At 54.9% G+C, this 27,298-nt stretch overlaps 1 protein-coding gene across 2 annotated transcripts in view; it reads left to right on the plus strand.

Moving 5' to 3' along the window:
• LOC134339764 (reticulon-3-like) overlaps positions 1 to 25,894 on the plus strand; it is a 42,130-nt gene extending 16,236 nt beyond the window's left edge. For both annotated transcript variants that reach the window (XM_063036530.1, XM_063036531.1), the window contains 6 exons: positions 15,056 to 15,263; positions 20,304 to 20,442; positions 21,774 to 21,843; positions 23,569 to 23,615; positions 23,948 to 24,006; positions 25,548 to 25,894. In XM_063036530.1, the coding sequence (XP_062892600.1) occupies positions 15,056 to 15,263; positions 20,304 to 20,442; positions 21,774 to 21,843; positions 23,569 to 23,615; positions 23,948 to 24,006; positions 25,548 to 25,590 (566 nt within the window). In that variant the 3' untranslated portion in view covers positions 25,591 to 25,894. The remainder of the gene's footprint in view (positions 1 to 15,055; positions 15,264 to 20,303; positions 20,443 to 21,773; positions 21,844 to 23,568; positions 23,616 to 23,947; positions 24,007 to 25,547) is intronic.
• The last annotated feature ends 1,404 nt before the right edge of the window (positions 25,895 to 27,298 follow it).

Here is a 27,298-nt window from a genome sequence, read left to right on the forward strand (position 1 = left end):
CATCTCTGCCACATCCTCGAACACAGGGGAACAGACAGAGACACAGAAACTTGACAGGTCAGGCAGCATCTGTGGAGAGGAATAAACTGTCAACGTTTTGTGCTGAGACTCTTCATCAGGACTAGAACGGAAGGAGGAAGATGTCAGGGTAAGAACGTGGGGGTGGGAGTGGTGAAGAGGACAGACTGGCAGGTGATGGGTGAGACACTGGGAGGTGATGGGTGAAACTAGGTGAGGGGGAAGGTGGGTGGGTGGGGGAGAGGGGGGATGAAGTGAGACACTGGGAGGTGATAGGTGAGACCAGGTGAGGGGAAGGTGGATGGGTGGGGGAGAGGGGGGATGAAGTGAGACACTGGGAGGTGGTAGGTGAGACCAGGTGAGGGGGAAGGTGGGTGGGTGGGGGAGAGGGGGATGAAGTGAGACACTGGGAGGTGATAGGTGAGACCAGGTGAGGGGGAAGGTGGGTGGGTGGGGGAGAGGGGGGATGAGGTGAGACACTGGGAGGGATGGGTGAGACCAGGTGAGGGGGAAGGTGGGTGGGGGAGAGGGGGATGAGGTGAGACACTGGGAGGTGATGTGTGAGACCAGGTGAGGGGGAAGGTGGGTGGGTGGGGGAGAGGGGGGATGAAGTGAGACACTTGGAGGTGATGGGTGAGACCAGGTGAGGGGGAAGGTGGGTGGGGGAGAGGGGGATGAAGTGAGACACTGGGAGGTGACAGGTGAGACCAGGTGAGGGGGAAGGTGGGTGGGTGGGGGAGAGGGGGGATGAAGTGAGACACTGGGAGGTGACAGGTGAGACCAGGTGAGGGGGAAGGTGGGTGGGTGGGGGAGAGGGGGGATGAAGTGAGACACTGGGAGGTGATAGGTGAGACCAGGTGAGGGGGAAGGTGGGTGGGGGAGAGGGGGATGAAGTGAGACACTGGGAGGTGATAGGTGAGACCAGGTGAGGGGGAAGTTGGGTGGGGGAGAGGGGGATGAAGTGAGACACTGGGAGGTGATAGGTGAGACCAGGTGAGGGGGAAGGTGGGTGGGTGGGGGAGAGGGGGGATGAGGTGAGACACTGGGAGGGATGGGTGAGACCAGGTGAGGGGGAAGGTGGGTGGGGGAGAGGGGGATGAGGTGAGACACTGGGAGGTGATGTGTGAGACCAGGTGAGGGGGAAGGTGGGTGGGTGGGGGAGAGGGGGGATGAAGTGAGACACTTGGAGGTGATGGGTGAGACCAGGTGAGGGGGAAGGTGGGTGGGGGAGAGGGGGATGAAGTGAGACACTGGGAGGTGACAGGTGAGACCAGGTGAGGGGGAAGGTGGGTGGGTGGGGGAGAGGGGGGATGAAGTGAGACACTGGGAGGTGACAGGTGAGACCAGGTGAGGGGGAAGGTGGGTGGGTGGGGGAGAGGGGGGATGAAGTGAGACACTGGGAGGTGATAGGTGAGACCAGGTGAGGGGGAAGGTGGGTGGGGGAGAGGGGGATGAAGTGAGACACTGGGAGGTGACAGGTGAGACCAGGTGAGGGGGAAGGTGGGTGGGTGGGGGAGAGGGGGGATGAAGTGAGACACTGGGAGGTGACAGGTGAGACCAGGTGAGGGGGAAGGTGGGTGGGGGAGAGGGGGATGAGGTGAGACACTGGGAGGGATGGGTGGAAGAGGTAAAGGGTTGAGGAAAATGATTTTGTTGGAGAGGAGAGCGGATCCTGGGAGAAAGGGAAGAAGACGGGGAACCAGAGGGTGGTAAGGAGAAGAGAAGGGGTAAGAGGGGATCCAGAATGGGGAATGGAACAAGAGAGGAGGGGGAGGGAGAGAAATTGTTGTTCAGCACTTGGAATGGTCTGTGCCTGGAATGTCAAACTGTTTATTCCCCTTCGGAATAAGGTGTGTTTGTGATGACCCATCTGGTTGAATAACCAGCTCTGTGGAAGAAGGAACTGAAACATAGACTTATTTCCTAAACGGGGAGTAAATTTAGAAATCTGAGGCGCATAGGGACTTGGGAGTCCTCGTGCAGAATTCCCTGAAGGTTAACTTCCAGGTTGAGTTCGTGGTGAGGAAAGCAAGAGCATTCTTTCCGAGAGGACTAGAATAGAAAAGCAAGGATCGGACCACAGTTGGAGTACCGTGAGCAGTTTCGGATGTGCTGGCATTGGAGAGGGTCCAGAGGAGATTCACAAGAATGATCCCAGGAATGAACAGGCTAACATACGAGGAGAAGTTGATGGCTTTGGGCCTGTACTCCCTGGAGTTCAGATCAATGGGTGGGGGGTGGGGAGAGGAGGGATCTCATTGAAACCTAACAAATATTGAAAGGCTTAGTGGATGTGGAGAGGATGTTTGCTATAGTGGGGAGTCTAGGACCAGAGGACACAGATAGAGTGGATGTGGAGAGGATGTTTCCTATAGTGGGGAGTCTAGGACCAGAGGTCACAGCCTCAGAATAGAGAGCTGTCCATTTAGAACAAGATGAGGAGGAATTTCTTTAGCCAGAGGGTGGTGAGTCTGTGGAATTCATTGCCACTGACAGCTGTGGAGGCCAAGTCATTGGGTATACTGCATTTAAAGCAGAGATGGATAGGTTCTCGATTAGTTATGGGGAGAAGGCAGGAGAATGGGGCTGAGAGGGATAGTAAATCAGCCATGACGGAATGGCGGAGTGTGCTTTATGAGCCGAATGGCCTGACTCTGCTCCTGTGTCTAATGGAGGGGTCATTGCATTGAGCTGGAGATCGGTGCATGCTCTGGGATAGTTGGTTGAAGGGAGCTTGACTTTCTTGGGGTAGACGGTGTGACCTCATACCACGCGCTTCACCCCATCAGTGCGTCCATTCCAATCATCGACACGAGCCCAGGACAGGGCCATTACCTCCCCCGGGATTCTGTCGTCTTCCAGTGATGTACAGAGACCGGGGACGTTTCAACGCACTTTCATTGGGAAGAGGGTTGGTGGGGCGGGAGGGTAGCTGACTGAACGAAGATTGGTAACGTTGAAGGGCTCAGCCAGCGGAAGCTTGGCGGCCGGTGTGATGTTGTAACGGTGCCAGTGATCGCGGGTCGGGGTTCGATCCTGCCGCTGACTCTGAAGGAGGTTTGTACGTTCTACCCGCGACCTCATGGGTTGCCCGCCGCAGTCTGTAGACGCGCATGGATGAGGGTTACTGTGTTGTGGGAATGCAGTGTTGGTGCCAGAAGCTTGGTGACTGAGGACAGGAGGCCACCGGCTCTGGGCTTGGAGGTGTGTGTGTGTGCGAGAGAGAGTCAGGGTGGGAAAGGGGCTGGTTTTGTTCCGTCGTTTTCGCTGCTTGCGTCGTTGTCTGGCGTCCTCCTGCTGGGGGTCGCAAGCACGCTGTGTTAGCGCCTGTGGGCTCCCTTCTCCCCCGCTCCCAGCACATCCTCGGAGCGTGGTCGCTAACACAAACACCACATTTCACCCCATGTATCCGTGTACAGGCGACAGCTAAAGATGATATGCACTGGCCGTCATCAACCGTAGGGTTGAGTTTAGGAGCTGAGAGGTAATGTTGCAGCTATATAGGACCCTGGTCAGACCCCACTTGGAGTACTGTGCTCAGTTCTGGTCACCTCACTACAGGAAGGGTGTGGAAACTATCGAAAGGGTGCGGAGGAGATTTACAAGGATGTTGTCTGGATTGGGGAGCATGCCTTATGAGAATAGGTTGAGTGAACTCAGCCTTTTCTCCTTGGAGCGACGGAGGATGAGAGGTGACCTGATAGAGGTGTATAAGATGATGAGAGGTATTGATCGTGTGGATAGTCAGAGGCTTTTTCCCAGGGCTGAAATGGCTAACACGAGAGGGCACAGGTTTAAGGTGCTTGGAAGCAGGTACAGAGGAGATGTCAGGGGTAAGTTTTTTTTTTACGCAGAGTTGTGAGTGTGTGGAATGGGCTGCTGGCGGCAGTGGTGGAGGCGGAAATGATAGGGTCTTTTAGGAGACACTACTGGAGCTTAGATAAATAGAGGACAGTGAGTAGCCCTAGGTGATTGTGCTGGAGGTTTTCTCTGATCTTTAACCTTACATCAACACGGTTGTTAGATTTGATGTAAACAAGGCTTTTCATGGTATGTAAAAGAGACAATTAAAGCTGATCTTTGTTTTGGATACTGAACTAGTCAGTCCTTGAAGTGGCCAATGAAGGACCAAGTTCTCCCCTTTCTCTCCCAGGCAATGGGCCCCTTTTAGTTCAGAAAGGGTTAATCCTTTATCAGAGAACAGACATCTTTTAACTCGGATGAGTTGAATCTGGCTCCTGATTTAAGTAACTGCGCAGTGTGGGAAACGTTTAGAGGTCTGTGGCAACAAACAAAGGTGCTGGAAGAACTCGGCGAGTCAGGCAGCATCTGCGGAAGGAGATGGACAGGCAGTGTTTCAAGCCAAGGCCCTTAACCCAGACTTAAGTATGAAAGAAGGGAGATGGTCCCTAAGGGGTGAGGAAAGAGCTGGCAGACAGAGGAGGGGAGAGTGGGAGTAGTGACAGAGACTGGGAGGTGACGGGTGGATCAGGTGAGGGGGAGTGATGGACAGATGGAGGAGAGGAGAGTGGGAATAGTGACAGAGACTGGGAGGTGACGGGTGGATCAGGTGAGGGGGAGTGATGGACAGATGGAGGAGGGGAGAGTGGGATTAGTGACAGAGACTGGGAGGTGACGGGTGGATCAGGTGAGGGGGAGTGATGGACAGATGGAGGAGGGGAGAGTGGGAATAGTGACAGAGACTGGGAGGTGACGGGTGGATCCAGGTGAGGGGGAGTGATGGACAGATGGAGGAGGGGAGAGTGGGAATAGTGACAGAGACTGGGAGGTGAAGGGTGGATCCAGGTGAGGGGGAGTGACGGACAGACGGAGGAGGGGAGAGTGGGAATAGTGACAGAGACTGGGAGGTGATGGGTGGATCCAGGTGAGGGGGAGTGACGGACAGACGGAGGAGGGGAGAGTGGGAATAGTGACAGAGACTGGGAGGTGATGGGTGGATCAGGTGAGGGGGAGTGACGGGCAGACGGAGGAGGGGAGAGTGGGAATAGTGACAGAGACTGGGAGGTGATGGGTGGATCAGGTGAGGGGGAGTGACGGGCAGACGGAGGAGGGGAGAGTGGGAATAGTGACAGAGACTGGGAGGTGACGGGTGGATCAGGTGAGGGGGAGTGACGGGCAGACGGAGGAGGGGAGAGTGGGAGTAGTGACAGAGACTGGGAGGTGACGGGTGGATGAGGTGAGGGGGAGTGACGGGCAGACGGAGGAGGGGAGAGTGGGAGTAGTGACAGAGACTGGGAGGTGACGGGTGGATCAGGTGAGGGGGAGTGATGGACAGACGGAGGAGGGGAGAGTGGGAATAGTGACAGAGACTGGGAGGTGATGGGTGGATCAGGTGAGGGGGAGTGATGGACAGATGGAGGAGGGGAGAGTGGGAATAGTGACAGAGACTGGGAGGTGACGGGTGGATCCAGGTGAGGGGGAGTGACGGGCAGACGGAGGAGGGGAGAGTGGGAATAGTGACAGAGACTGGGAGGTGACGGGTGGATCAGGTGAGGGGGAGTGACGGGCAGACGGAGGAGGGGAGAGTGGGAGTAGTGACAGAGACTGGGAGGTGACGGGGGGATCCAGGTGAGGGGGTGTGATGGACAGATGGAGGAGGGGAGAGTGGGAATAGTGACAGAGACTGGGAGGTGACGGGTGGATCCAGGTGAGGGGGAGTGACGGACAGACGGAGGAGGGGAGAGTGGGAATAGTGACAGAGACTGGGAGGTGACGGGTGGATCCAGGTGAGGGGGAGTGATGGGCAGACGGAGGAGGGGAGAGTGGGAATAGTGACAGAGACTGGGAGGTGACGGGTGGATCCAGGTGAGGGAGGAGTGATTGACAGTCGGAGGAGGGGAAAGTGGGAATAGTGACAGAGACTGGGAGGTGACGGGTGGATCAGGTGAGCGGGAGTGATGGGCAGACGGAGGAGAGGGGAGTGGGAATAGTGACAGAGACTGGGAGGTGACGGGTGGATCAGGTGAGGGGGAGTGATGGGCAGACGGAGGAGGGGAGAGTGGGAGTAGTGACAGAGACTGGGAGGTGACGGGTGGATGAGGTGAGGGGGAGTGACGGGCAGACGGAGGAGGGGAGAGTGGGAGTAGTGACAGAGACTGGGAGGTGACGGGTGGATGAGGTGAGGGGGAGTGACGGGCAGACGGAGGAGGGGAGAGTGGGAGTAGTGACAGAGACTGGGAGGTGACGGGTGGATCAGGTGAGGGGGAGTGATGGACAGACGGAGGAGGGGAGAGTGGGAATAGTGACAGAGACTGGGAGGTGACGGGTTGATCAGGTGAGGGGGAGTGATGGACAGATGGAGGAGGGGAGAGTGGGAATAGTGACAGAGACTGGGAGGTGACGGGTGGATCAGGTGAGGGGGAGTGACGGGCAGACGGAGGAGGGGAGAGTGGGAATAGTGACAGAGACTGGGAGGTGACGGGTGGATCAGGTGAGGGGGAGTGACGGGCAGACGGAGGAGGGGAGAGTGGGAGTAGTGACAGAGACTGGGAGGTGACGGGGGGATCCAGGTGAGGGGGTGTGATGGACAGATGGAGGAGGGGAGAGTGGGAATAGTGACAGAGACTGGGAGGTGACGGGTGGATCCAGGTGAGGGGGAGTGACGGACAGACGGAGGAGGGGAGAGTGGGAATAGTGACAGAGACTGGGAGGTGACGGGTGGATCCAGGTGAGGGGGAGTGATGGGCAGACGGAGGAGGGGAGAGTGGGAATAGTGACAGAGACTGGGAGGTGACGGGTGGATCCAGGTGAGGGAGGAGTGATTGACAGTCGGAGGAGGGGAAAGTGGGAATAGTGACAGAGACTGGGAGGTGACGGGTGGATCAGGTGAGCGGGAGTGATGGGCAGACGGAGGAGAGGGGAGTGGGAATAGTGACAGAGACTGGGAGGTGACGGGTGGATCAGGTGAGCAGGAGTGATGGGCAGACGGAGGAGGGGAGAGTGGGAGTAGTGACAGAGACTGGGAGGTGACGGGTGGATCAGGTGAGGGGGAGTGACAGACAGACGGAGGAGGGGAGAGTGGGAATAGTGACAGAGACTGGGAGGTGACAGGTGGATGAGGTGAGAGGGAGTGATGGACAGACGGAGGAGGGGAGAGTGGGAATAGTGACAGAGACTGGGAGGTGACGGGTGGATCAGGTGAGGGGGAGTGATGGACAGACGGAGGAGGGGAGAGTGGGAATAGTGACAGAGACTGGGAGGTGATGGGGGGATCCAGGTGAGGGGGTGTGATGGACAGACGGAGGAGGGGAGAGTGGGAATAGTGACAGAGACTGGGAGGTGACGGGTGGATCCAGGTGAGGGAGGAGTGATTGACAGACGGAGGAGGGGAAAGTGGGTGTCATGACAGAGGGCTGCAGATGGTGAGATCTGATCAGAGATGAAGGTGAAGCATTCAATGGCGTGCAGGAGGAGAGGGGGGCAGATGGGAGCAGAAACAAGTTTGTTATAACGGACGTCTGTCCTGAAGTTTGTTTTGCAGCTGTACAATCACAAGCCAAAGTAATTTACTTAAGCCATAACACAGAACTAGTGCAAAGGAGGTGTTGGTTCCTGAATCGTTGAGTGTGTGTCTTCAGGCTCCGGTACCCCCTCGCTGATGGTAACAGTGAGAGGAGGGCACGTCTTGGGTGATGGGGGCCTCAGTGATGGACGCCGCCTTGATGCATTGCCCTGCGAGGATGGCCTTGATGGTGAGGAGAGGACCCAGTGGTAATGGGCAGATGGAAGGGTGGAGGACTGGAATGGGGCCATATTGACTGCTATGGACAGGAGGTGAGAGATACCGTAGCTGCTATCGTGGGAAGGCTCCCTTCTCGTTGGGTGGTATCCTCCTCAGAATCGGGTTCATTATCACTGATGTGTGTTGTGGGATTTACTTTGAGCACTCCTCGTTCCAAAGACCTACGAGTTGGCAGGTCTGATGGCGGAGAGGAAGAGACTGCTCCTATGATGTTGCCTTCGGGCTGCTGACGATGGGCGCGGGATGGCGCGTCCTTTTTGAAGACGTGAGGGGAGACCCGAGCCGGCGACGGGGCCGCCTGCGTCTGTGACCCCCCCCCCCGCTGCTCTCTTCTCCGACCCCGCGCAGCAGCCCCTCCGTGCCTGGCGGTGATGCGACCGGTCGGAGAATGCTCTCCGCCAGACACGGGTGGAAACTCGCTGGAGTCGCTCGGCGACGCACGGAACCTCCTCGCTCCCATCAGCCCGCCCGCCCTGCATTCCACCCTGACCTACAGTCAGAATGCTGTCTATGTACTGTGCAAAGCAAAACACTTGTGCACAGTTCTGTAAATTGTCCATCCAGTTACCAAACGACAATACTACTAAACTAACAAGTAATCTTATTTCTGTTTCCCAATTACCTTCCTATTTTAACCAACATTCAGCGCCCTGCACCCTAGCTATGTGACCAAGACTTTTTGCACAATACATCTGTTTTAAAATTTTTTTTTAAATTTGCCGGAGTCTTTGGTGACGAACCAAATCTCCTCGAACTCTGACAAAGTGTAGCCACTGGTATGCCACCTGTGTTCCTGGGCCCAACATATCAACGGAACCACAAACTACTACTAAATCATTCTTTTAAAAAAAAAATCGGCCAACTGAGCCCCAGTGCTCGCCCTGTGTACAACTTGGTCGCTGTGTCTCCATCAGTTGTCGGGGGGTGTTAAAGGGCGCTATTGTGAATTCTTCCCCCCCCCCCACCCCAAACCCTGATCGTGTACCGTCTGCCAGTTCAGTTGTAGATTGTGCTCGGCGTTTTCCGACGATGTCCCCAGCAGTGGGGGGTAGTTATTTTTCCCTTCACATTTGCTGTTTAGCACAGCAGTTGTTCGTCGGTCCTCCCGGGGACGGTTTCTCACTGATTCTAGTGTGGTTCTTGGATTTACTGTGAATGCCCACAAGAAAATGAATCTCTGGGTTGTATGTGGTGAGACATGTATTTTGATTAATTTACTTTGAACACACAGTGCTGGAGGAACTCAGCAGGTCAGTCAGCATCTGAAACAGTCAAAGTTTTGGGCTGAGACCCTTCATCAGGACTGGAAAGGAAGGGGGCACAAGCCAGAATAAGGTGGTGGGGGGGTGTGGGAGTGGGGGGATGAAATGAGACACTGGGAGGTGATGGGTGAGACCAGATGAGGGGGAAGGTGGGTGGGTGGGGGAGAAGGGGGATGAAGTGAGACACTGGGAGGTGATAAGTGAGACCAGGTGAGGGGGAAGGTGGGTGGGTGGGGGAGAGGGAGGATGAAGTGAGACACTGGGAGGTGATGGGTGAGACCAGGTGAGGGGGAAGGTGGATGGGTGGGGGAGAGGGGGGATGAAGTGAGACACTGGGAGGTGTTGGGGAAGGTGGGTGGGTGGGGGAGAGGGGGGATGAAGTGAGACACTGGGAGTTGATAGGTGAGACCAGGTGAGGGGGAAGGTGGGTGGATGGGGGAGAGGGGGGATGAAGTGAGACACTGGGAGTTGATAGGTGAGACCAGGTGAGGGGGAAGGTGGGTGGATGGGGGAGAGGGGGGATGAAGTGAGACACTGGGAGGTGATGGGTGAGACCAGGTGAGGGGGAAGGTGGGTGGGGGAGAGGGTGGATGAAGTGAGACACTGGGAGGTGATGGGTGAGACCAGGTGAGGGGGAAGGTGGGTGGGTGGGGGAGAGGGGGGATGAAGTGAGACACTGGGAGGTGATAGGTGAGACCAGGTGAGGGGGAAGGTCGGTGGGTGGGGGAGAGGGGGGGATGAAGTGAGACACTGGGAGGTGATAGGTGAGACCAGGTGAGGGGGAAGGTGGGTGGGTGGGGGAGAGGGGGATGAAGTGAGACACTGGGAGGTGATGGATGAGACCAGGTGAGGAGGAAGGTGGGTGGGTGGGGGAGAGGGGGGATGAAGTGAGACACTGGCAGGTGACAGGTGAGACCAGGTGGGTGGATGGGGGATGAAGTGAGACACTGGGAGGTGATAGGTGAGACCAGGTGAGGGGGGAATGAAGTAAGGAGCTTGGAGATGATAGGTGGAAGAGGTGAAGGGATGAAGAAGAAGAAATCTGAGAGGAGAGTGGACCAGGGGAGAAAGGGAAGGAGGAGGGGCATCAGAGGGAGATGATGGGTAGGTGAGGAGAAGAGGGGTGAGAGAGGAATCAGAATGGACGAGAAAGAGAGAGGGGAAGGAGGAGAAATCATCATCAGAGAAATCAGGTTGGAGGCTACTCAGGTGGAGTATGAGGTGTTGCTCCATCAATTGTCAACCGTGTGTAAAGGTCAAATTCCTTATTTACATAATCAATCACTACAGTAATAGTGGTGTTAGCAGCCGATAGAATCGACACGCTCAAGGCCAGTAATACTTCAGTATTAAAGTAACCATCCAATAGTAAATGTCAGCCTGGAATCCTTCCTTTGCATCGTTGTCTTGTCTCCGGTCCCCTGCTGTACAAAGGGAAGTTACGCTCTGCAAAGATCTCTCCTGCCCCGGACTGTCTGCCCACGATCTGTAAACCGTCCTTGAGTGGACATCGTCTCAAACCTTACCCTGCCACAACCTCCACGCGGGCGCTTCCCAGGTCCGCGAGCTGCGCTGATCCCTGAGTAGATCTCCCGCCGCGGAGTGCTGCCCCAGGAAAGCAGCATCGATCATCGGGCCCCACCACCCAGGTCATGCTCTCTTCTCACTGCTGCCATCAGGAAGGAGATACAGGAGCCTCAGGACCCACACCACCGGGTTCAGGAACAGTTATTACCCCTCAACCATCAGGCAGGAGGTACAGGAGCCTCGGGACCCACACCACCAGGTTCAGGAACAGTTATTACCCCTCAACCATCAGGCAGGAGATACAGGAGCCTCGGGACCCACACCACCAGGTTCAGGAACAGTTATTACCCCTCAACCATCAGGCAGGAGATACAGGAGCCTCGGGACCCACACTACCAGGTTCAGGAACAGTTATTACTCCTCAACCATCAGGCAGGAGATACAGGAGCCTCGGGACCCACTCCACCAGGTTCAGGAATGGTTATTACCCCTCAACCATCAGGCAGGAGATACAGGAGCCTCGGGACCCACACTACCAGGTTCAGGAACAGTTATTACTCCTCAACCATCAGGCAGGAGATACAGGAGCCTCGGGACCCACTCCACCAGGTTCAGGAACAGTTATTACTCCTCAACCAGTGCAGGTAACTTCACTCAAATCTACTCTGAACTGATTCCACGACCTACAGACCCATTTTCAAGGACTCTTTACAACTTGCGTTCTCAGTCTTATTTATTTTACTTGAAGTTTGCCCGTCTTTGCTCGGTCAAGGTAAATTTATGATTAAGGTACGTGTAGGTCACTTGATGCTACCCTGAGATTCGTCCGGTGAGGCCGGTCTTAAAGTTACCAGGCTTGGACTGCGTGCAGGAGAGCTGTCTCAGCTCGTCTTTCCGGTTTGATCTTTGACCTCACAGAAATTTTTATTATTTTTGTTACTTAGCACGGGTTTTGAGCGTCACTGGCATTTATTACCCATCTTTAATTGCTGATAGCTGAACTGGGGTTTGCCAGGTCTTTAAGTTGCAAATGCTCCATGGGTCAGAGAGGGCCATGGTGAACCAGATGGGGTTTTATGCCAACCTTGTAGATTTGCCCTCGTTCACCACAAGGAGCGCTGTAGCAGGAGAGCAGCATTCTTCGTCAAGGACACCCAGCATCCAAGCCATACTCTCTTCATGCTGGAAGGAGGTACAGGAGCTTTAATCCCACACTATCAGATTCAGGAACAGTTATTACCCTTCAACAGTCATCCCACCCTGCAAAAACTCATTTCAGGGAGGTAACACTTTTATAATGCAGGAGACTCCCGGAACTTCCGGGAGAGGTGGGATGCCTGCTTCAACCGTGAGGCTCCTGAACCGACGTGGATAACTTCTCATCCCAACAGCGAACTGATTCCACAACCTACGGACTCCTTACAACTCGCATTTGCATGTCTTGTCATCTTTATCCCCATTGTCGTCGGTCTTTGTGTGTAGTTTTCTTTTCCCACAAATTCTGTTGTACTTCATTGTTTCCCGGTGAATGCATGCAAGGAAAAATTCCAGGGCTGTATATGGTGACATCTAGCTAGTTTGATGGTCCTGGCGAAGGGTCTCGGCCCGAAACGTCGACTGTACCTCTTCCTGGAGATGCTGCCTGGCCTGCTGCGTTCACCAGCAACTTTGATGTGTGTAGCTTGAATTTCCAGCATCTGCAGATTTCCTCGTGTTTGCGTTTGATGGTGAATTTGCTTTAATATTTTGAATTCTGGAGTCGCTCTCGTGCTGTCTCACTCAGACCCTCCTTCGACCTCTTTCCCTGGACAAGCTGGGAACCTCAGGGTGAGCGGTGTATGTGTTATCTTTGCTCCGGATTCCAGTATCTGCAGTCACGTGTGCCTCTGAAAATCCTGCCCCCCCTGCCCCCCGGCGTGTTCTGGGAGGAGAGGCAGGAAATTGCTGATACTGAAAATCTGCTTAAGCCCCTCGTCCCTGCTGGGGCTCAGGCCACTGAGAGCAGCTCGCCAGAGTGCCCTGACCTGGGCCGGTCTTCCAGGCCGCCCCCAGGGTCCTTCCTCTCCCCGGGAGGAGGCCTCGTGAGCTTCTGTTGGTGTCCCTGTCGCTCTGGGTTTTTTCATGAGACAGGGCTGCCAGCTCCAGGTCCAACCCTCCACCTTACGCGGCCCGGCTTGGGTCCGTCCGCGGCGAAGTTTCCGTGAGACCTGTCGGGGTGAACATTAGCTCATTTGGCCCATTGGGTCTGCTCCATCGAGGTGGAGTTTGATACTGGGATAGCTGCACCAAGTGACTCAGTGGGTCAGGCAGCATCCGTGGAGGGGGTGACTGGGAATGAAGGGTCTGGGCCTGAAGCATCTCCACCCTCCTCCTCCTCTGTCCCCCGGTGGCGGGGGGGGGCAGTTCCTGATTTAAAAAAAGAGAGTCTTGGCTCTGTGGAGCACTGAGAGAGGCCATTTGGTCCATCGTGCTCATTCTGAGCACCCAGTGTCCTTTTGTACCACGTTTATAGATTGGGAGAACAGGACTGAAATACTCCTCTCCTCCCTCCCCCCCCACAACACCTATTTATTCTGGCTTCTCTGCCTGCCCCCCCCCAAAAAAAAAGTCCTGATGATAGGTCTTGGCTCAAAACGTCGACTGTTTATTCCCCTCCATGGACCTACTGAGTTCCTCCAGCATTTTGTTACCTGTGACTGACCAAATGAAGAAGGGTCTCAACTCGATCCACCCATCTGTCACCTGCCAGCTCCCCTCGGACCCCTTCCCTGCACCTCTTTTTTTAACTTTATATCAGAATCAGGTTTATAATAGTCATAGTCATACTTTATTGATCCCGGGGGAAATTGGTTTTCGTTACAGTTGCACCATAAATAATTAAATAGTAATAGAACCATAAATAGTTAAATAGTAATATGTAAATTGTGCCAGATGGAATTAAGTCCAGGACCAGCCTATTGGCTCAGGGTGTCTGACCCTCCAAGGGGCATGTCATGAAATTTGTTGTTTTCGTGGCGGCAGTATGAGGCAATACATAAAAGGTAAATTTAAAAATAAGAAATGTCTCTAAAAATTGAGTGCACAAATAGCGAAATGGATCAGAAATCGGACGGTGGAGGGTTCCTGAAACAGAGTGTGTCTCTTCGAGCTCCTGTGCCCCCTCCCTGATGGTGTCCTGGGTGGTCAGGGTCCTTTGTGATGATGGATGCCATCTCTTACGGGCATCGCTGTTTGAAACAGCTCACCCTTTCCTGCCGCCAACCCCTCGATTGAGGGCTGGCGGGTGTTCACGTGACTTCTCCTTCCCGGAGTCCCGATTCCTTGGCCTCGCACGGACGTTGAGGGGGAAGGTGGCTGTGACGGGATCTCGCCACTCCATTTTCCCCGTCCCGTCCTGATGAAGGGTCGCGAGCCGAAGGGCGAACCGCCTGCTTCCAGTTTGGCGGCGGCTGCTGCTGATTTGAAGACGTCTCCACCGTGGATGATACCTGGGTTCCTCCAGCAGAGAGTCTTTTGTGGGAGAGGTTCAGCTTGGAACTGACGCAAATGTAACTCGCACGAGTCCAGGTGCATATGTGTCACCGTGTACAACCCTGAGATTCATTTCCTTGTGGGCAGACACAGTAAATGCATAGAATAACAGAATCAATGAAAGACCAGACAGATGGCGTACGAAAGGCGCCAACCTGTGCAAATACAAGAAGAAAGAAGAAAAAAATAAATAAACGATAAAAATATCGAGAACAAGCGACGATGAAGAGTCCTCGAAAATGAGTCCAGAGGCTGTGGGAACAGTTCAGTGTCGGGGTGAGTGAAGTTGTCCCCTCTGGTTCAGGAACCTGATGGCTGAAGGTTAATAACTGTTCCTGAAACTGGTGGTGTGGGTCCTGAGGTTCCTGTACCTCCTTCCTGATGGTAGCAGCGAGAAGAGAGCATGTCCTGGGTGGTGGGGGTCCCTGATGCTGCTTTCCTGCGGCAATGTTTCACGTAGACGTGCTCAATGGTGGGGAGGGCTTTACCCGTGAGGGACTGGGCCGTGTCCACTACTTTCTGGTAGGATTTTCCGTTCGAGGGCATTGGTGTTTCCAGACCAGGCGCTAATGCAACCAGTGAACGTTCTCTCCACTGCGCTTCTATACAAGTTTGTCAAAAGCCACATTTCGGGAAATCTGACCATCGGGTCGTCCTCTTCCCACCTGCGTGTAGGCAGAGGCTACAGAGCAGGACTCCAGAGACAAGGGCAGAACGTTCTGGAGTTCCTCCAACATTTTGCGTGTGTGTGTGTGTGTGTGTTGAACTTGCATCTTGCCTGCTGCCTGCACTGGGCTTCCTCTGTTGCTGTGACACTTTATTCTGCTTTCTGTTACTGTTTGGCCTTGCCCTACCTCAGTGCACTGTGTAATGGTCTGATCTGTTTGAAATTTTCATTGCGTCTTGCGTACAATAATAAACCGATTTAACTTAAGTTTGTCCCCTTCGTCTGCAGTGAAGGATCTGATCTACTGGACCGACCCCAAGAAGACGGGCCTGGTGTTCGGCTCGGCACTGACCCTCCTGGTGTCGCTGGCAGTCTTTAGCGTGGTCAGCGTGCTGGCCTACCTCGTGCTCGCTCTCCTCGCCGTCACCATCAGCTACCGCGTCTACAAGTCGGTCATCCAGGCCGTGCAGAAGACCAGCGAGGGAAACCCTTTCAGGTAGGGGGTCGGCGGGGGGGGGGCGCGTGCAGGGCGGTGGAGTCGCTGCTTTCGAGGGAGGGAGGGTGGGGGTGGGGGTGGAGAGATTCAGGCGGGCGGTTGTTAGCACTTGGGAGGATGGTGAGCAGTTTCGGGGGGCCCTCATCGAAGAAGAGATGGCCTGCCTTCGGAGAGGGTCCAGAGGAGATTCACGGGAATGAGAGGGTTAACGTATGAGGAGCGTTTGGGTCTGTTGTTACCAGAGTTTAGAAGAATGGGGGGGGGGGTGGAATCTTATCGAAACCTACCGAATAGTGAAAGGTCCAGATAGAGTGGATGTGGAGAGGAGGTCGGTACTGGGAGAGTCTGGAACCAGAGGGCACAGCCTCAGAATAGAGGGGTGTACATTAAGAATTTCTGCAGCCAGAGAGTGGTGAATCTGTGGAACTGGTGGCCACGGGTGGCTGTGGAACCACTGGGTATCCTTAAAACAGAGGTTAACAGGTCCTTGATTAGTCAGGGCGTCGAAAGGTGTCCTCCCCAGGATGCAAGCCTGGACGGGAAGGTTTGAAGAACCGGCTGTTGCCCATGCAGCGGTTTCCCCCTCTCCACGTCACTGACGTATCTGAGGGAAGGGCAAGCGACGATACAGCTTGGCACCAGTGTCATCGCAGAGGTCGCCAGAGTGAAGTTGTAAACAACATCTAACTGCCTTAGGGACCCCGGCTCCGGATTTCTTCCTCAGGGTTTACTCCCAAAGCCTTTCCCATGGGTGGGTATGGCCGCAAGGCAGCGGAGGTTTAAAATCAAGAATTTTCCTTCTCCAAGGCGGGCTGCCGTCCAAGGCTGACAAGCCCCACCTGCCTGAAGCAGCTGGTTTTGAGGCACCAGTGGTCCACCTTTGCCTCTTCTCTTGCCAGTAGAAACAGTTCCGCCGGGCCTAGTAACTAAGCCACACATGAAGGCCGAGAGTTGGACCTGGTTGGCCCGGGCTGTCAGGGCTGCACGCCATTTGGAGCACTTTATAGGTAGTGGGAGCTTATCTCCACTCCCACCCCCAGCCACGACGACCCAAGAGAACTCTGTAACATTTCATGGGTTCTCCCGTTCTTCTACGCTCAAGAACATCCATTCCTTCTGGGATTTATCCCGTCCCCTTTACAGAGGGTCCGATTGGATCTCCCTGCCCCACTCTGTTAGAAAGCCTCTTCCCAACCCCCACCCACTTCACGCGGGGAAACAGTTCACCCTCTGATTTTTTTTTTCCCCCCAACCCCTCTGGATTGTCCGCTGATCGGAGTGATCCCGGACCACAAGCCAGGGGAACGGGATCCAGTCTGATCCGACATTCCTTCATGGCTGATTTATTATCCCTCTCAACCCCATTATCAAGAATCCATCGGCCTCTGCGTTAAACACACCAATGACAGCCGAGAATGAATTCCACAGATTCTCCACCCTCTGGCTAAAGCAATCCCTCCTGGTCGCCGTTCCAAAGGGACGCCCCTCCATTCTGAGGCTGTGCCCTCGGTGGTTTACCGAGGCTCTCCATCGGTCAGGGTCGAGCATGGATGTTGTATCCTCGCCGTGTTGAAATGTGAACCAGGGCAGTGCGATATGGAGAGCAGGCTCACATCAGATGAATGCAAAGGGACGGCAGAGACCGACACAGATTGGCACCGGTGCTGTCGCAGGAGTTGCCAGTCGGCATTGAACTCAACGTAGGACTGTCTTAGGGACTCCAGCTCCGGATTTTTCCCTCGGGGTTCACTCCCAGAACCTTCCCCGTGGGTGGGTATAGCCACAAGGCAGCGGAGGTTTGAGATCGGAGTTTTCCTTCTCCTGGATGAGCCGCCGACCGCGGCTGACGAGCCCGAAGCAACTGTTTTTACGGAGTCAGTAACCCGCTGTTCCGCCGGGCTTGGTAGCTAAGCCACCCGTGAAGGCCAGGAGCTGGACTGGGTTGTCAGAGGTTATTTGAGGCACATTTCATAGAACATAGGACAGAACAGCACAGGAAGGCCATTCGGCCCACAATGTTGTGCTGAACCGGCTAAAAAGCAAATCAAAAACACCCAAACACTAGGGTTCGTCCATTGTCACCGATGAAGACCTCGACACCATTAGTACTTTTTTTAAAATTACGAGTTGAGTTGCTAGCTCGACACTCAACCCGGCACGGATGGATAGCGTGCCCAGGAGCGGCTCGACTGGGTTCGAACTCGGGAACCTTCGCTCCCGGAGTCCGGCGCTGATGTCAATGCGCCGCCAGCCGGCTTATGGTGTCGAGACTAGCACGTGATTTGGATTTAAGTGAGGGGGAGTTGTGCAGCGTCAGCCTCACTCTCTCTTCCCAATTCCCATCTGGATCCAGTGGCAAGACAGAGTCGAGGCGGCTGGAGATGGGACGAGGCGCAGTGGATGGCCAGGATGTCTTCTGTGTCTTGTCCTGCTCTACACGTTCCACGACGCTTGCAGAGACCGCCTTCTTGACCGTTGGACCTTCCATAGGTCTCGTCCGCTCAGTCCACCGGAGTCTGTCTTCACATGCTGGGATAGACAACTCCCTATCTCACCGAGGGTCTGAGACCCGTCGGCTACCCTCACCTGGTTTAGCCGGCTTGTCGAAGCTGTTGCCCGGGGTGTGGCCGCTGTCGCATGCAAACAGCTAACGGGGAGCCACAGGTGAGAGCAGAGTGCCAGGTGGGGACCGAAGGTGGACTAACCACCTTGAAAAGGACGCGACACGTTCCCCCACCAGAGGTGCTACCCCTCCCTGACACCCCACACACCCCACTCAAACACTAACCCCTCTTAATTACACAGCGTCCATATCCCTCCATTACATTAGAGGTTTTTAAGAGACATTTGATAGGCACGTGGATGTGAGGAAGATGGAGGGATGTGGACATGGTGTAGGTAGAAGGGATTAGTGTCTGGGTATTTTTCATTTGATTTTCAGCCGGGTCAGCACAACATTGTGGGCCGAATGGCCTATTCCTGTGCTGTACTCTTCTATGTTCCGGATTCCACCCTCAGAAATCTGATCTTCCTCTTTCCTACACCTCATGGAGGGTGTTCAGCCGAGGCTGCGCCCTGGCAACGGAGGCTCCCTGGGAGCGGATGTTTCTGGATTTCTGCTTGCGCAGGGCGATGTGGTTCTGGCTAGCGTAACACTTTACGGCCACAGCTCCGAGAGTGGGTTTCAGTTCCCGCCGCTGTCTGCGAGGGGTTTCTACATTGTCTCGTCCCTGCCGCCCCCCCAGCCTCCCGTCACCGCATGGATTTCCTGCAGGTGCCACAGTCCCAAAGACAGATAGGACCATACGATACAAGAGCAGAATTGGGCCATTCGGCCCATCGAGTCTGCTCTGTCATTTCATCATGGCTGATCCATTTCCCTCTCAGCCCCAATCTCCTGCCTTCTCCCCATATCCCTTCATGACTAATCAAGAACCTATCAACCTCTGCTTTAAATATACCCAACAACTTGTCCTCCACAGTCACCTGTTGCAATGAATTCCACAGATTCACCACTCTGGCTAGAGAAATTCCTCCTCATCTCCGTTCTAAAAGGACGTCTCTCTATTCTGAGTTTGTGTCCTCTGGTCCTAGACTCCCCCACTATAGGAAACATCCTCTCCACATCCACTCTATCTGTGTCCTCTGGTCCTAGACTCCCCCACTATAGGAAACATCCTCTCCACATCCACTCTATCAGTGTCCTCTAGTCCTAGACTCCCCCACTATAGGAGACATCCTTTCCACATCCACTCTATCTGTGCCCTCTGGTCCTAGACTCCCCCACTATAGGAAACATCCTCTCCACATCCACTCTATCTGTGTCCTCTGGTCCTAGACTCCCCCAATACAGGAAACATCCTCTCCACATCCACTCTATCTGTGTCCTCTGGTCCTAGACTCCCCCACTATAGGAAACATCCTCTCCACATCCACTCTATCAAGGCCTTTGACTATTCAATAGGTTTCAATGAGTTTCTCCCCACCCCTCATTGTTCTGAATTCCAGTGAACACAGGTCCAGAGCCATCAAATGCTCTTCATGTGACAAGCCTTTCAATCCTGGAATCATTTTAGTGAACCTCCTTTGAACCCTCTCCAGTTTCAGCATATCCTTGCAAAGATAAAGGGCCCAAAACTGCTCTCAATACTCCAAGTGAGGCCTCACCAGTGCTTTATAAAGTCTCAACATTACATCCTTGCTTTTGTATTCTAGTCCTCTTGAAATGAATGCCAACATTGGATTTGCCTTCCTCACCACAGACTCAACCTGCAAATTAACCTTCAGGGAATCCTGCACAAGGACTCCCAAGTCCCTTTGCACATCAGATTTTTGTATTTTCTCTCCATTTAGAAAATATTCAACCCTTCCATTTCTCCTACCGAAGTGCATGACCAGACACTTCCCAGCACTGTATTCCATCTGCCAATTCTTTGCACATCCTCCCAATCTGTCCTAGTCCTTTTGCAAACTCCCTGCTTCCTCAAAACTACCTGCCTCCCCACCTATCTTCATGTCCTCTGCAGACTTGGCAACAAATCCATCAACTCCATCATCCGAATCATTGAAGTACAGCGTAAAAAGAATGGGTCCCACACGAACCCCTGTCGGACACCACTAGTCACCGGCAGCCAACCAGAAAAGGCTCCCCTTATTCCCAGCCTTTGCCTCCTGCCAATCAGCCACTGCCCTGTCCATGCTAGAATCTTTCCTGGTATTCACTACATGTTTTGAAGTACCTGTGGAAATACAAGATTTATCTTTTACTTTCAATTTCATTTGGGCCTGTCAGCTTATGGCGATTAATGCTTCCAGTGTAAAACTCGCCACTCGTCTCTCTTGTCCCTCTTTTCTGAGGCAAACCAAAACGGATCATCGAAAGTCTTTCCCACAACGTCAGCTCCTGGCCCGTCCCCGCTGGCTTGCGAAGTGCTGACCCGCGGTTTGGGAGGTGGGGGGGGTCTCTGTTTTCCAGAAGCTGCCCCATTCTGTGGCTGGGAACCACCTCCTGATCTCTCTTCCTCCTCCCCCTCCCTGCAGAGCCTATTTGGAGCAGGACGTCACCATGTCGCCAGACACCTTCCGCAAGTACTGCGACACCACCCTGGTGCACGTGAACCGGGCTCTGAAGTACCTGGTGCAGCTCTTCCTGGTTCAGGATCTGATCGATTCGCTCAAGGTCAGTCTGCTGGCTGCCGGGGCTGGACGCTTGCGTTTGTGACGGCTCATTTTCTGTTCACCCCCCGGCCTCCCTTTTCCCCACCACTCCCATCCCTCTGCACGCTCTCGATGTCCTAACGCCTTTAGCGAGGGTTGTTTGATTGGGGATCCCCTCTCCCCGATGACCTGCACTAATATTTGGTTATATCTCTATGGCTAAGTCCCTTGGCTCCGCGGTAGACGTTGGGAAGCTTTAGGCAAAGGGATTTGGGCACGTTACTGCCATCCGCCAATAAATGTCACGAGTTTCAATCGACACACCACAGAAAGCATCCTGTCCGGATGCAGCCAGCAACTGCTCTGGCCGTGGGAAACCGTAGAGAGTTGTGGAACCGGCCTCCCCTCCAGTAAAGACCCCACCCACCCCAGAACGTCCTCTCATCTCCCCTCTCCCATCGGGCAGAAGTTTGAAAGTGCGTACTGTCGCTGTCATAGACAGCTCTGTCCCACTGTTGTCAGACTCCTGAACAGACCTCTCACACGCTGAGTGACTCTCCGTCCCACAACCTACCTCGTTGTGGACCTTGCACGTTTTCTGTCTACTTGCCCTGCAGAACCTCCTGTGTTTATGCTGTATCAATCTGATCAGTTGATCAGATCTCGTCAATCTGACCCTTCTCCCCCACAAAGCCCCCATTTTCCTATCATCCATATGCGACTCTTAGGAGACCCAAATGTCCGGGCCTCCATCACACCCCTGGCAGACCGTTCCACACACCCATCACTCTCTCTGTAATAAATAAATAGTTCCTACCTCTAACATTTACACTACCCCCCCCCCCCATACTTTCAACCCATCACCTTAAAAATGTCCCCTCGTATGAGCCATTTCTGCCCTGGAAAAAGTCTCTGGCTGTCCACTCGATCGCTGCCTCTTATCATCTTGTACACGTCTATCAAGTCACCTCTCATCCTCCTTCACCCCAGAGAGAAAAGCCCGAGCTCACTCAACCTCTCCTCACAAGACACGCTCTCTAATCCAGACAGCATCCTGGTGAATCTCCTCTGCACCCTCTCTAAAGCTTCCATATCCTTCCTGTAGTGAGGTGACCAGAACTGAACACAATACTCCCAGTGTGGTCTGACCAGGGTTTTATAGAGCCGCAACATTACCTCACGGCTCTTGAACTCAATCCCCTGACTAATGAAGGCCAACACACCAAACACCTTCTTAACCACCCTGTCAACTTGTGCGGCGACTTTGAGGGATCTGTGGACGTGGAGCCCAAGGTCCCTCTGTTCCTCCAGACTGCGAACCATTAATGAACCAGTGACCGATTCTCTCTGCAGCTCGCGGTTCTGATGTGGTTAATGACGTACATCGGTGCGGTATTTAACGGACTGACCCTTCTCATCCTGGGTAAGGCCAAGAAGCAAACTCCTCTTGATTCCGTAGCTCTACCAACTTTTTAACCCACTCCAAGATCAATCTAACCCCTCCCTCCTACATGACCCTCCATTTTTCTATCACCTATGTGTCTATCTAAGTCTCTTAGTGTATCTGCCTCCACCACACCTGAATTATTTGGACTTCTGCCCCCTTCCTTTCCAGTTCTGATGAAGTTTCTCAGCCTGAAATGTCGACTTGTTATTTCTCTCCGTAGATGCTGCCTGACCTGCTGAGTTCCTCCAGTATTTTGTGTGTGTTGCTCTGGATTTCCAGCATCCACAGATTTTCTCTTGTGCTTATGCTGTATAAACCCACTCCAAGATCAGTCGATCCCTTCCCTCCCACGTTAAACTCCAGTTTTCCATGTGCCTATCTAAGAGTCTCTTAAATGTCTCCAGTGTATCTGCCTCCACCACCTCCCCTGGCAGGGCGTCCCACTCAGCAGGTCAGGCAGCATCTGTGGAGAGGAATAGATGGTCGAAGTTTCGGGCCGAGACCCTTCAGCAGGACTGGAGAGGAAGGGGCAAGCCAGAAGAAGGTGGTGGGTGGGGGAGAAGGGGGATGAGGTGAGACACTGGGAGGTGACGGGTGAGACCTGGTGAGGGGGAAGGTGGGTGGGTGGGGGAGAGGGAGAATGAAGTGAGACACTGGGAGGTGATACGTGAGACCAGGTGAGGGGGAAGGTGGGTGGGTGGGAGAGAGGGGTGATGAAGTGAGACACTGGGAGGTGATGGGTGAGACCAGGTGAGGGGAAAGGTGGGTGGGTGGGGGAGAGGGGGGATGAGGTGAGACACTGGGAGGTGACGGGTGAGACCAGGTGAGGGGGAAGGTGGGTGGGTGGGGGAGAGGGAGAATGAAGTGAGACACTGGGAGGTGATACGTGAGACCAGGTGAGGGGGAAGGTGGGTGGGTGGGAGAGAGGGGTGATGAAGTGAGACACTGGGAGGTGATGGGTGAGACCAGGTGAGGGGAAAGGTGGGTGGGTGGGGGAGAGGGGGGATGAGGTGAGACACTGGGAGGTGACGGGTGAGACCAGGTGAGGGGGAAGGTGGGTGGGTGGGGGAGAGGGAGAATGAAGTGAGACACTGGGAGGTGATACGTGAGACCAGGTGAGGGGGAAGGTGGGTGGGTGGGAGAGAGGGGTGATGAAGTGAGACACTGGGAGGTGATGGGTGAGACCAGGTGAGGGGAAAGGTGGGTGGGTGGGGGAGAGGGGGGATGAAGTGAGACACTGGGAGGTGATAGGTGAGACCAGGTGAGGGGGAAGGTGGGTGGGTGGGGGAGAGAGGGGGTGAAGTGAGACACTGGGAGGTGATAGGTGAGACCAGGTGAGGGGGAAGGTGGGTGGGTGGGGGAGAGGGGGGATGAAGTGAGACACTGGGAGGTGATAGGTGAGACCAGGTGAGGGGGAAGGTGGGTGGGTGGGGGAGAGAGGGGGTGAAGTGAGACACTGGGAGGTGATAGGTGAGACCAGGTGAGGGGGAAGGTGGGTGGGTGGGGGAGAGGGGGGATGAAGTGAGACACTGGGAGGTGATAGGAAGTCAGTCAGAAAGCTCCCCATCCCCCCACCCCCGTACCGTGATTGTGTCCTTGTGTGGGCTGGTGGGGGGGGGAGATGACGGGTTGAGGTGTGACCTGATGTTCCTCACCCCCCTAGCTGTTTCTGACGGGGTTTGTTCTTTCTGCCTCACCCAGCTCTCCTGCTGACGTTCAGTGTTCCCGCTGTCTACAAGAAATACCAGGTGAGTCCCGGGGCCAGCTGTCCGACCCGCGTCCCACTGTCTCCTGCCTACCCAGCTGCACTGCTGGTCCTTGGAAAGGCCGGTCGCTGGAGTGAAATTGTGGGGGGGGGGGGGCGGGGTGGTCAGCAAGGGCTAGTAGAGGAATGGGTGTGAGGGGCCAAATGCCCCCCCCCGGGTCTGTTGTGGGGTCGTAGGGTCCCTGTTACCTCTGCACTTCCTGGAGTTACTGAGGAGAGCAGCCTGTTGTGGGTGGAGTGGGGAGGGATGGGGAGATGGTGTGGGGGAATTTTTCCCCTTGTCGCTGACCATTGCGATCCCTCCCTCTGTTCCAGACGGAGATCGACCACTACGTGCAGCTGGTTCAGAAGCAGATCAGCAGTGCCACTGGGAAGTGAGTCGCCCTCGAACTCTAAAACCTTGCAGCCGTTCCGAAAGCCAGCACGAACCAGCCCTGGCAGTGTAACCTCTGTCTCACCTCCTGGGGGCCAACTTCTTTAAAGGGGAGCTGGGATTAGTGTGGGGACTGACACGGGGCTGTGGGGAGAGAGTGGGACAGTGGGATTAGTGTGGGGACTGACACGGGGCTGTGGGGAGAGAGTGGGACAGTGGGATTAGTGTGGGGACTGACACGGGGCTGTGGGGAGAGAGTGGGATTAGTGTGGGGACTGACACGGGGCTGTGGGGAGAGAGTGGGACAGTGGGATTAGTGTGGGGACTGACACGGGGCTGTGGGGAGAGAGTGGGACAGTGGGATTAGTATGGGGACTGACACGGGGCTGTGGGGAAAGAGTGGGACAGTGGGATTAGTGTGGGGATTGACACGGGGCTGTGGGGAGAGAGTGGGACAGTGGGATTAGTGTGGGGACTGACACGGGGCTGTGGGGAGAGAGTGGGACAGTGGGTTTGGTGTGGGGACTGACACAGGGCTGTGGGGAGAGAGTGGGACAGTGGGTTTGGTGTGGGGACTGACACGGGGCTGTGGGGACTGACACGGGGCTGTGGGGAGAGAGTGGGACAGTGGGATTAGTGTGCGGACTGACACAGGGCTGTGGGGAGAGAGTGGGACAGTGGGATTAGTTTGGGGACTGATACGGGGCTGTGGGGAGAGAGTGGGACAGTGGGATTAGTGTGGGGACTGACATAGGGCTGTGGGGAGAGAGTGGGACAGTGAGTTTGGTGTGGGGACTGACATAGGGCTGTGGGGAGAGAGTGGGACAGTGGGATTAGTGTGGGGACTGACATAGGACTGTGGGGAGAGAGTGGGACAGTGGGATTAGTTTGGGGACTGACACAGGGCTGTGGGGAGAGAGTGGGACAGTGGGTTTGGTGTGGGGACTGACACAGGGCTATGGGGAGAGAGTGGGACTGTGGGATTAGTTTGGGGACTGACACAGGGCTATGGGGAGAGAGTGGGACAGTGGGATTAGTGTGGGGACTGACATAGGGCTGTGGGGAGAGAGTGGGACAGTGGGATTAGTTTGGGGACTGACACAGGGCTGTGGGGAGAGAGTGGGACAGTGGGATTAGTTTGGGGACTGACACAGGACTGTGGGGAGAGAGTGGGACAGTGGGATTAGTGTGGGGACTGACACAGGACTGTGGGGAGAGAGTGGGACAGTGGGATTAGTTTGGGGACTGGCACAGGGCTGGGGGAGAGAGTGGGACAGTGGGTTTGGTGTGGGGACTGACACGGGGCTGTGGGGAGAGAGTGGGACAGTGGGTTTGGTGTGGGGACTGACACGGGGCTGTGGGATTGAGGACCCAGAGGGAAATTTGAATAATTCTTCCTCCTGGCTGTGACTTGGGGGTACGTGGGCATCCAGCCAGTGTGCCCTTCCCTGCCGCATTCCCCTCATCAGTTTCACCCCCGACCCTCTCCTCCCCTCCTGATTCTGATTATTTTTTTCTTTCTTTCTTTACCTTTTCCCACAGAATCCAGGAAAAACTGCCCGGCACAAAGCGGAAGACTGAGTAAATGGCTGGACTCCCACTCCAGGCAATTTTGCTCCCCACGCCCACCAAACAAGCTACTAAACCACACCCCCCTCCCCCCAGCCCACGTGTGTTTTGGAATTAAAACGCTCAATGCCCGTGCTTGGATCTGTACTGCTGTCGTCACCAGTCTGCTGTGATGGGTCACAGAGGCCTCCCCGGCCACCCCCTCCCTCCACTCTCACCTCCCCACCCCTCCTCCCTCCACACGCAGGAGAGGCGGAGGGGGGAGAATGAAGATAGTGGTCAGTATTACCCATCAGTGCACTAGCTGAGAACAACATTCCTCATCAGCTTACGTCGAAATAAGATTTTATATATGAATATATATATTATAATATACGTGTGTATATAAACGTGTTATAAATATGTCGTCCTTCTCTGGAAGCAACTGTCTGTGGCATCTGCTGTAGATTTCTGGGCGAGGAAGGGGTGAAGGTCACTGGCCAATGGTGCCCCCACCCTCCCTAACTGTGGAAGCATTTCAATGTGCGTGCTCGCTGCTGTAACCGGACGCGGGATCGGGGACCTTTTGAGGGGGTAGGGGGAGCAGACCGGCTGTGGAAGGGCCTCTCTGGGGCTAGAACCGTGTGTCTGAGTGGCAAGGCTACTTGCCTACCCGCTCCCTCGTGGTGTGAAGGCCGGGCGTGCGCCGTTTCGATTTCACCCCTCCGCCCCACCACCTTGCTCGTCCCCCTCGCGTCCTGCGGGCTTACCCCGTGGGGAGGGAGGGAGGTGCAAGGAAACGGGTGGGTCGCAGCATCGGAATCGTGGGGCAATTACCCCCTCTCTCTCTCTCCCCACCCCACCATTTCAGGCCAACCACTGGCGCAGGAGGGCACGCCAACCTTGGCAATTAATTGATTCTGTGGTTCACCGGCCAACCCACTAGGGTGGGGGGGGGTGCCAGGGAGTGAAATTCCTTCAGCTCGACACGCAGGCCGTTCCCTAACAACCCGTATCCGATGCAGAGGTGGGTGCAGTGAGAAATGGGAATAACGTTAACCCCAGTATCGAGAGGGGCCTCGAAAACATGGCGGGTTAAAACTTCTCTTGTCAGTTCAACTGCAGAGATGTTTAAGTTTGGAGTTAAAAGAAATCACTGGTTTGTGGTTTGTCACTGTGGGTGGGGGAGAAAGTCACCCCCACCCCCCAGGGCTGACTGCAGTCCATTCCTTTACCAGTGGGCTGTGATGATCCCACCTCACTGATGTTACCGCCACTGTTGGGGCGATGCTGCCTTACCCCAGCCTCAGCCTCTTCCTCCCCCCTCCTTCCCAAATACCAGGCGTTGTTCTCTCCAGCTGTAGCCAGCCTGCCCTGTTAACCCTCTATAATCTCTCCGCAGTCTGCTGGCCCTCCCTCCAGGATGGACAGGAAGCTGGGTTGGGTGCGTGTGTGTTCACAAGATATAGGAACAGAATCAGGCCATTCAGCCCATCGAGCTTGCTCTGCCATTCCACCATGGCTGATTTATTTTCCCTCTCAACCCCATTTTTCTAAACCCCCCCATAACCTTTGACACGCTGACTAACCAAGAACTAATCAACCTCTGCTTTAAAGATCCCAATGGCTCCATCTGTGGCAATGAATCACCATCGTCTGGCTAAAGTAATTCCTCATCATCTCTGTTCTAAATGGACGTCCCTCTAATCTGAGGCTGGGCCCCCTGCTCTTAGACTGCCCCCCCA

Source organism: Mobula hypostoma, chromosome 30 (assembly GCF_963921235.1).
Source record: "Mobula hypostoma chromosome 30, sMobHyp1.1, whole genome shotgun sequence".
Lineage (NCBI taxonomy): Eukaryota > Metazoa > Chordata > Chondrichthyes > Myliobatiformes > Myliobatidae > Mobula > Mobula hypostoma.